Source organism: Clupea harengus, chromosome 12 (genome assembly GCF_900700415.2).
Source record: "Clupea harengus chromosome 12, Ch_v2.0.2, whole genome shotgun sequence".
Taxonomy (NCBI): Eukaryota; Metazoa; Chordata; class Actinopteri; order Clupeiformes; family Clupeidae; genus Clupea; species Clupea harengus.
The window spans coordinates 3,667,317-3,677,198 of NC_045163.1; the positions used below are offsets into that span (position 1 = coordinate 3,667,317).

A 9,882-nucleotide genomic window follows, 5' to 3' on the forward strand; every position below is an offset into this window, starting at 1 on the left:
AGGTAGGCCTACTTTATATCAAAGTTGAAAAACATCTCTTGCAAACACATTGGTCTGCAGCTGGCGTTGGCCTTTATGATATCTTCTGGGCAGTTGTTTTCCCCTTCCCTAACATGGTCAGCTTCAAGTCAAGTCTTTTGTTCAGGGAAACAGTCATCTTTATTTTCAGTTTAGCTCAGTTTAGAAAAAACAACTCAATTGGTTATAAAAACACAGAAATCCAACAGTATACATGTATTGTTTTTTTTAAAACACGATCCTGTTGCAGGAAACACAATCATCTATGTTTTGTTAAAGTTGCCATATTTGATGATAATTCAAACATGCATGGAAATTAGGATTTAGAATCCACATTTGTACATCCTTCATATGTACTTCTGACTTTGCCTTGCCCATTTTCATATACCGGATGATCCATTATTTCTTACAAACACAACTTAATTCACCAGGATGGAATAGATTTTCATTGGTCAGTGTCTATATTTTCATAAGATAAGTAGTTTTTAACATTTACTATAAACTTCATTAATTTTAAAGTTTTGTGTAAAAATGATAGTCATGAACTAGAGCCTGAGAATTTTACATTTAAATTAGGACCTACATAAACCATATCTTCACTTACACCTCTGAAATGCGACATATTTAGCAGCCGTATTCCGCAACAAAATGAAACCACTGGAAACACTACATCTTTATGCTAGGTCCCCTGGTTGCGTGAACACCACATCCCTCCCTCATAGTAATGTCTTAACTTCACACTTGTGAAGTCTAAGGTCCTTCCTGTCTCCAAATTTCTTCCCACAGTTGGCACACTTTAAGACTCTGAGGCCCGTGTGCACACGCTGGTGGTTCTTGAGGTGTACGGCCTGGCTGAAGCGCTTGCCACAGGCATCACAGCCATACGGCCGCTCCCCTGTGTGGATGCGCATGTGCAAGCTGAGGCCTCCTGCGTAGGCCAGCTGCTTTCCACAGATGCGGCAGCCGTAGGGCTTCTCCTGCGTGTGCACGCGCTGGTGGATGGTGAGTGAGCTCTTGAGTGAGAAGGTCTTGTCACAGCGGCTGCACGGGTACTTGCAAACCTGTGGGGGGCCTTGCTTACCAATGTGCAGAATCCTGTGCTTGCTGAGAAGACTGGGAAAGCTGAAACTCTTGGCACAGATCTCACAGGCGAAGGGCCGCCTGGGCATGTGGATGTGAGTGTGCCTCTTCAGATAGGCTGGGTTAACAAAACCTTTGCCACACATATCGCAGCTGAAGGGCTTGGCCCCAGTATGGCTCAGCAGGTGGGATTTGAGTGAGTGGGATGCAGTGAATCTTTTGGGGCAAACGGTGCAGCCGTACAGCTTCTGTCCAGTATGGCTGATCTGGTGACGCTTCAGGTTACCGGCGAGGCTGAACCGCTGGCCACAAAGATCACAGGCAAAGGGCTGTTGGCCTGTATGGACCAAACGGTGCTTGTTCAGGCCATTAGCATGGCTGAAACGTTTGCCACAGGTGTCACACACATGGCAGCTGTTCCTCTGGTGACTCTTCTGATGATTCTTCAGGTAGCGCTCACAGCTGAAGAAGAAGCCGCATATCTCGCAACAGAAGGGCCTCTCACCTGAATGCAGTGTCTGGTGGTCCAGCATGCGGCTCTTGGAGACGAAGGTCTTTCCACAGGTGGGGCAGTCAAAGGATGTCTTTACTGCACTGCATTTGTGGCGGTCTAGACGACACTGGCTAGGGAAGGTCTTGTGGCAGTGCACACAGTTAATCTGCTGATCTGCAATATGGTGGCACCTGTGTGAATCCAGACTGCTTTTTAGTGAGAAAGTCTTGGAGCAGCCGTCACAACTAAAGGGTTTCTCACCAGAGTGCAGGTGTACATGAGCATCCAGCAAACTCTGCCAGGTGAAGCACTTGGCACATACTGGGCAGCTGAATGCTTGAGTATGCACCTGGATATGACGTTTAAAGGGCAAACTCTCAGTGAAACTCTTCCCACATGTCTCACAAGTGAATCGCAGCAGAGCAGACACGTCAATTAGAGGTGAAGTAAGACCACTTTGTCCATCCCTTTCCCCTCCAATCAGGTCAGTGCTTGTTCCTCCCTGCAGGCCATGTTCTTCTGAGCCCCCTTCCTCCTCGTCTTGTGCATCACACTCAGAGGACTCTTCAGAAAAACTCCCTCTTGCAGGTGGTCCTGTAAGAACAAAAGATTACAGTCAGTGATGCTTTTTTGATTTTGGAGCCTATCAGAACTTCCCTTCAACTTACTTGGCACTATGTTAGACGCACTCGGGCAGAGGGAAGTTGACATCCCCGGTCTAGCTGAAGCCATAAAACAGGTAGCTTTCATGATACTGTCTGACAGTTTTTTTTTTCTCTTTTCTTTAGGTGGTTCGTCTGCACTGATTAGTTGTGGTTTGCTCCTCACAATAAAGCGATCCATTTCCCCCCATCACGGTCTTTCTTAATGTCGTTTGGCGGCATATCAGTTCCAAAATTAGCTAGTAGGCTACGCAAGCCGATATCGTTGTCTGACAGGACTAGAGCTAATGTAATATTCTTTAAGCGTCTGTGTGTTGCGGCTCCCGCTCTTTTCGCGCAAGCTGTTCAAACGCGCCACCAAGTTCATTCACTTGTTCTGTGTGCTGTATGTGCCACCAAGGCTGATACTTTGTTACAAGTCCTACTGGTGCTAAGCCATCAATGCTGATGCTGCAAAAAAGTCACCCGCCAAAGTGCTGGGTGGCTTCCGAATCTTACACACTAAATGAAAAATCTACCCGCATTTGGCGCTTGGCAGGTGTTAATTTCGGACCTTGAGGGTAGCCTACCTATATAATTTGCCTCAGTAGCCTACTGGGAAATGAGTGCTTACAAAGTAGCCTACTGATATAGTAAATAAAGAAATAATTCATAACTATTGTATAGTTGTATATTGCAATAATAATGTATGGCTGTCACAAAATCCCACGGCACATCTGGACTTGACTCACGGCACACCGTTTGGGAACCAATGCTCTATCGAATTGAAAAAGCAACTTTCTCCAAGAACTAAGGTTGAACTAATGAATAACTAAACTGAAGGTTGTCCCTGTTCAGGACATAATAGCCTGTTGCAAAGTTAACAACATTAAGCTAAGGCTTACTTAGTTTTTCTGTTGGTGAGCCCCACATGTATTTATGTTTATTAACCAGTATGCGTCGAAAAGACGGTGATTCGACAGTAGAAAGAGTTAGCATTTCTTCTACAATATACCAACCAACAAGTTTCCTAAGTTCGCTTTCGGTTACCTTGGGCACCTCTGGGAACATGACCGTAGCCTGTTTCGGAGGAGTTGGCACAGTCTCTCCTTCAGTCGAGGTCGAGGCATTACAATCTCTCGCTACAAATTTTTCCTGGCCATGTTGGCGTAACAAATGTTTGTGGAGATTGCTTGTGGAGTCAAGTGCAGTTGAGAGGCGCTTGTCCCCAGGGCACAGCTTGCACGTCACTGTTATATTCTTCTCTTTCAGGGATACAAATAGAAAATAATGGGAGTATTTCCATCTATCGAAACATCCGTGGTTGCTCTCGTCGCCTGCCATGATGATTATTTGCCTGCTGCTCGCTAGACCCCACACTCGCCTCAGTTCCCACTACTGCAGATGCGTAGCATGCGCATATCAACCGAATAAAAGGGAGCAGACAGGCATGTAAAAGTATTTGAAGTAACAACTTTTTTATTAGGTCAGTAACTGTAATCTGATTACAGAAAACTCAAACGTACTCTAGGACATTACTTTGCTCCTCTACCATACAGAGCCACACACCAGCTAGTTTGCGAGTACATAGGTCCCCCCCCCCCCCCCCCAAAAAAAAAGAACACTCGTCAATGTTAAAGTCAACCACTTAAGGGCGATTTAGACCTCTGTAACTACGGGTGCGGCTGACCGCGCAGTTGCATCGACGGACTCGTTTTGGTTTGTGGTTCGTTAAGGTTCCCCAAGGGTTGTGCTTGTTGCAAAGCGATTCAACGCCAGAACAATAGGTGGAGTAACGTTTTTTTGCCTACCCCATGACGTCTTTGTGTGTGGAAGTCGTTAGTTTATTTATTCACCTGGGGCACGAATGGACACGATGAACTGGAGATTTTTTCCGTTGCAATGCCATCCTTTATAGACAATAACGATCATACACCCCCATTGCACTAAACAACAACACTCAAACAAATAAATATTGTATTGTTAGTCTATTAAGTATTGTATTTTATTAATTAGCCTGTTGTTAACCTTTCTCCACAGAGTTCAATGTTACAGTAACATAACTTTGCTCAGGTCGCTACATCTGATCTATCGTTCTCTCTCTCTTGCTCGCTCACTCTATCAAATTCAAATTCAAAATAAGCTTTATTGGCATGACCATAACGTTCGTCAGTATTGCCAAAGCATTTGGTTTGAACTAGTTCATGAGAGGTGTGAGCTTGCACAACACTGCCTGGAATCATAGTGCAAAAATTGTGAGTGAAGTAAGCGTATTTATTGCAGCGGGACAAAGGGAAAAAACTTTTACCGGAGCATGAAAGTGTAGTGGGCGTAGAATGGGATAGTATTCTATCCATGAATTCGCGGTCATTTGAGGTCCTTATAAGTGTTTAAAGAGGGTTTGTAAAGATGCTCATATCTTCGGACCTCTTCTGTTGTGTATGTTCATAATCAACAAGAAGAGGCTTGTGAGACGGTCTGCAGGTTATTCATGATTCAAAAATATTGTAGTCTTGCCTTGGCCTTTAAAAATGGCGATACTATGCTATGAAAACCGGAAATGTGAGACTCCTGAAAGGATGCAGTTAGCAGACCAATCACAGTCTTGCGGGGTGCGTGAGCCCTGGGAGGATCTTGTTGCATAGTTACAAATTTTGGCGGACGCACTTACGTGTTATGTAACTGCGCAAGGGACTTAAAACAGCGCTTATGTATCTTACGTGCATACGTTTCTACGTTAAAACCGAGTATAAAGGCCCCTTCACTGTCCTTCTACATCAGGTACATAAGCCCTCAGCTAACACAGCCAATGCAAAAGCCACCCCCTTCGTCTCCAGGTCCGGTGTATACACATATAAATCCTTTCTCTGGACACAGTGGCTAGTTCTTCCTTCCTACGGCCACTAGAGAACGCCATTGCATCACAAACGAATCAGGCCAACAGCTTAGTCTCTGGTGCCCAAAACATATCCAAAAGAGTGTGTTTGCTCCTACACAACGCATTGCGTTCCTGGGGCTGACGTTCAACTCCCTGTCCTATGGAGCTTCCCTGATGGTCCAGAAGAAGAGAGTCCAGACCTTCATTTCCTATCTATCTCTTTTTCAAAAGGAACACAAAGTTTCCACGACTCTCTTCAGATAACACCACAGTGGCTGCATACACCTGCACACGGAGACTTCACAACCTGGCAAAGTCTTTGCTGTTGTGGAGCAGTGAACACATTCTGTCCCTGAGAGAGACATATGTGCCTGGGTGTCACCATCAGAACATCACTCATCAGAATGGTCTCTCCACCACGAGTCAAAATGATTTGGGATCGGTACAGGGAAGCCCACGTTGATCTATTAGCCTGTGTTTCTCGATAGCGATTCAGACTACGGACAAACGCGATTGCCAAAGTACTGACCAAGTATCCTTCTCAAAGCGTTTCCCCCAGTAGAGTTTATTCCAAGCACCCTGTCCAGGAATAAACCCTGTCTCACCTGCGAGATATTTGTTTTCATTCCAAACTGGAACTGTTGAATCTGAGGGCCTTTACCATGAAGCAGATAAAGGTGTAAGCTTGCCACAGGTGCATGCCCACTCTACATACAGTGTTGCGACTTCTTGGGCATTATTTCATGACTTAGGCATAAAGTAGATCAGTTTAGCTGCTGATTGGGCCAGTTCTCATACATTCATGCACTTTTATTGTTTAAATGTCACACACCATCGTTGGCACAGTGTGTTTTTCTAGTGGCAAGTAGGCTTGGTGTTTGCCTTCAGGGTTCTATGACCTATTCTATATCCTCATATGTGAGCTGTGTCTTACAAAGTGATCGAAAGAGAAGGTCCGCTTTCTTTGAAACCTCGGTTCTCAGAGAGAGAGAACGGAGTGAGACACAGACTGCGGGCTCGAGCTGAAAGCAACTTGCTATGAGTGCGGCAACGATGGGCAGTGGGTTATATAGCTCATGACCAGGGCGGAGTTAGGATATTCCCCTGCATAATCGTTGCCTGCCTAAAGGTTTGACTGTAGGTGTTTCAGCAACTTAGATGCATGCATCTAGTTCCCCATATGTGAACTGTGTCTCACTCTGTTCCCTCGGAGAACTGAGGTTCTAAAGAAACCAGATATTTTTCTTCATCTCTGCCATTTAGTATGTTGTTCATTATTTTTTTATAAGCCCTAGCATAAGTGTTTAAATGCTGGTTTGCCAACACATACTCAGCACAATTAATTATAAACGTCAATGGACAGACAGATCATTTGACATAGTATTTTTGTTGTGGACCCTGGATAACACATTCTACTTCATAACAATACTTTATTACACAAGATGAAGCCTGAAAAGTGGGTGAGCAAATATGGTATGAGCCACCAGAGGCAGACAGTGAAGTAATTGTATTCACGTTGTGCAGAGGATTAACCTTACAGCCACCAAGAAAAAATTACAATGTTCTTTGTAACTCTACCGAGCATCATTAATCGTCACTCTTTTTCAGTTTTGCAGATCAGCCAACACACATTTACATGTATAAATAAACACATAACTATTTAATTCGTCAGTTTACCCAATAAATAAATAATTGATCTAATTTCTGAGTGTACCTGTTCATTCATAAATCCAAAAACTGAAATATGCGCACTGTAATAGTTTCATGAACCGTTGCTGTAACTCTTAGAGAACCAAATTAAATCTACTCCAAAGGTTTCTTAGATGCAATGGTTAGGTGAACGTTAATACAACCAAGTTCCTACCATAAAAACGTTGGTATAACGGTAGAGGAACGTTTCATAAACCAAAACATGCAACCAAAAACGAACCTTATATTTACGTAAAAAAAAATAAAAAAACTCAGACACTTAACTTAATATTGAGGCTACCATAAGCATGATTAATAAAGTGGCTTAATAGGTTACTAACCATGTGCAGTGTTAGTTACTTCGCTGGAGACTTTCGCCAGTGCATCACTCCTCTCTGTCTGGTGTTTGGCACAATTCATGTCACATTCTTGCCACTGGAACTTTATCTTGTTGACCAATAACATCACTTTGTCCACAGCTGATTTACTCAGGACCTCCATAAAGAACGCAAACTCTTTCTGAGAAGGAAACGTATAATTTGAGAGAATGTTAAGACTGTGTTCGGGCAACACGGCTTGTAACAATAAGACCAAAATTATGACTGAGAAACGTCGGCTACTGCTAGGTAATTAATTAAGCTTACTGTTTTGGCTATATGCTCTCTCTGGAGTTTTCTTTTGAGGTTACTGTTTGTAGTCAAGTGGGCTGTCTCCAAAGGCAGCACAGCAGCAGAGCTTTCATCGAGCAGTCTGCCCAGTTCTTCTACGGCAGCTTCAGCTAAAACCTTCATTATACACACAAGTTGTGTCTGAAAGGTAGTGCAACTCATTATGCAGTATTTGCTTTTCCAAAAAGATTCATCATGAATGATCAATCTAGCTAACAGTTGATCTAATGCACCCAAAACATATGTATGGATGGCATTTCACTTTCCTCCATTTGGCCTAATGAAATCAGTGTGGTTAAACGATTTAAGGGCGCGTACCGCCACCTACTGGGTTGGAGTTGGATAATTTCACGATTTAGTGCAGTTTGATCCTGCAAAAATAGAAAACGAAAGAAACAAAATAAGCAAAATACAGTCTACATGGGAAAATTAAACTGATTTAGTACTTCTTCATGTAATATTAGTTTAGCTTTTTCAATTCATTACCCACTCATTGGTTTCATTGTCGTAAACATTCCACTGCATTCCATTTGACCTAGAGAGGCATAATAAGCATTGATCCAAACACGTTGAATGTGACTGGAATACCTTGTAACTCATGTCTGAGATGACATATTATCAGTCATGTCTCAAAACTCTGAGGGCTCTATTTGCCCTTAGAAGAAGGCCCAATATTCTTTGCACACATTTCATTGCATAACGTTAGCAGCAACCGACAAGTAGACCAGTACAATTATTTTTGTCAAAACTATGTGTTTATTGTTTTAATCATATAAAATGTGACATTACTTTTCTGATCAAAGTAATTTTATTAATATGTGCATATTTCAATTAAATCAGTTATTTTGCTCACAACAGTCGAGACCACACACATGAGCATGGACTATTAAAATCAAAGCAGGTGGAATTGTAATACTCATTAAGTCAACAATCATGAAGTTCGGCCTGTAGGTAAAAGGTATGATTTTATATCAAAGGCCAAAAAGAGAATTAAGAGGAGTGGAGATGAAAGATCTTTACAGCTTGGGAGAGTGTCTCTTTGGCATTGGAGCCAGAATATCCAGCACATCTAGACAAACAGGGAGAGAAAGATTCACTGAAACACACATACCACAGATAGCTGAAACTAATTATTATTATGTTGTGAGCATAGAAAACCACCTCTACATGTGGAGTAACCACTTACCTGTATTCTTAGCAGGGAAACTCAGTGGCCCAAAAGAAACAGTGATGTTGTCTCTGTTGTCTGCAGATCTGCGTCCTCTATGCTGAGAGCCAGGATTGCAGTTCTGACATGGAGGGAGGAAACCCAATACATTTCTGCCATTGAAGGACTGAGTAGTTGTGTCCAAAATAACACACAAGTATGTTTGTTTGTCTAATATATAAACACACTTTCTACCCTGGGGAGGTACTACACTTACTACTGCCAGTGTTCTGCATTCGAGCCAACACCAGCATATTTCATAAACTTAATTAATTTATTCTTAACAGACTCAGTCAGAAGTGGAGATGGGGCATTTAAGCTCACCGGTGTGCAGCTGTTGTCCTGCAGAGGGCAGAGGTGTAGGCTGCAGTAAAGGTACACCTGAGAGGGGTACCCATCAAAAGTGAACATCCTGAAGGAGAAAATGCTGCTTATGGACAGCCCATTTCTCACCACCTCCACTGTGCCGTCCTCTGGGTTCGGACACCTGCGAGAGGTGGGCATGAGACACAATAAAAGATGGCATGCAGAGAAGGAGGAGTGTGACAAAAAATTAGCAAAAAAGTTTCTAATCCACATTTCCTGTTTTATGGATTAGTGAAGTATATTACTTAGGGAACTAGTCAAGTACATTTGGTTTATATTAGATGCTTGCCTGCTGAATTAGAACAATGGTGTGGGAATGAACACATCAGCGGAAATGACATAAAGGGTTATTTCGTATCAACAAACTGGTTAGTGATGAGGTCCCAGTTGATGGCGAAGGCTGAATCATTGATGGGTGTGGCCCAACAGAAGTCCAACACACTGGAGAACTGGCGGCTGTCCACTCCATCCACATCCACGGCTACGTAGATCTTCTCATCAGATGGACTTGCCACGGTGCCACTGAACAGCTGGGTGAAGTCGGGATCCTGATACACAGTCATCCGGACTTGGTATGTCCCATGACCTGCTGGCAGCTTCAGGCGTATAACACTGCAGGTATTTTAGGTGCATTAGAGAGAACTTGGAAGATTTCGATTTATTGTGGGTTTAATTTAAAAAAAAAAAAAAACTATACTCAAAAAATCATGTCCATAGTTTTCATGTCACTACCGAACCACAGGAGTTTTAGTCCATTGGCTGAGCCTGTTTTTTAGCCACACCCCTGCATTTATAACCAGGCAGTGATACTGCATCCCTGTCCCTCATGGCTGAATGGTAGC

At 43.1% G+C, this 9,882-nt stretch overlaps 2 protein-coding genes across 2 annotated transcripts; both read right to left on the minus strand.

The window, feature by feature from the left end:
- Nucleotides 1-140: 140 nt before the first annotated feature.
- si:dkey-30k6.5 (zinc finger protein 260) lies at nt 141-7,758 on the minus strand. Its single transcript, XM_031578242.2, has 3 exons — nt 7,444-7,758; nt 7,141-7,318; nt 141-2,185 (listed from the first exon to the last, which is right to left on the minus strand). The coding sequence occupies exons 1-3, from the start codon at nt 7,627-7,629 to the stop codon at nt 735-737; spliced, it is 1,815 nt and encodes a 604-aa protein (XP_031434102.1). The 5' UTR covers nt 7,630-7,758; the 3' UTR covers nt 141-734.
- Nucleotides 7,759-7,899: 141 nt separating this feature from the next.
- On the minus strand, nt 7,900-9,660 carry LOC105911974 (pancreatic secretory granule membrane major glycoprotein GP2-like; the record flags this gene model as incomplete). Its single annotated transcript, XM_031577892.2, has 4 exons — nt 7,900-8,536; nt 8,654-8,756; nt 8,999-9,161; nt 9,407-9,660. Coding segments are annotated over 4 exons (573 nt in total), but the record flags the coding sequence as incomplete, so codon positions are not given.
- Between the last annotated feature and the right edge of the window lie 222 nt (nt 9,661-9,882).

What these genes read in the sequence shown, in the direction of transcription:
- si:dkey-30k6.5 (XM_031578242.2), bottom strand. Translation starts at nt 7,629, where the DNA reads ATGAGTTGCACTACCTTTCAGACACAACTTGTGTGTATAATGAAGGTT. An exon ending in GAGAGCATATAGCCAAAACA is followed by an intron (nt 7,319 to 7,443) that starts GTAAGCTTAATT and finishes TTTCCTTCTCAG; the next exon opens with AAAGAGTTTGCGTTCTTTAT. An exon ending in AGTAACTAACACTGCACATG is followed by an intron (nt 2,186 to 7,140) that starts GTTAGTAACCTA and finishes TTGTTCTTACAG; the next exon opens with GACCACCTGCAAGAGGGAGT.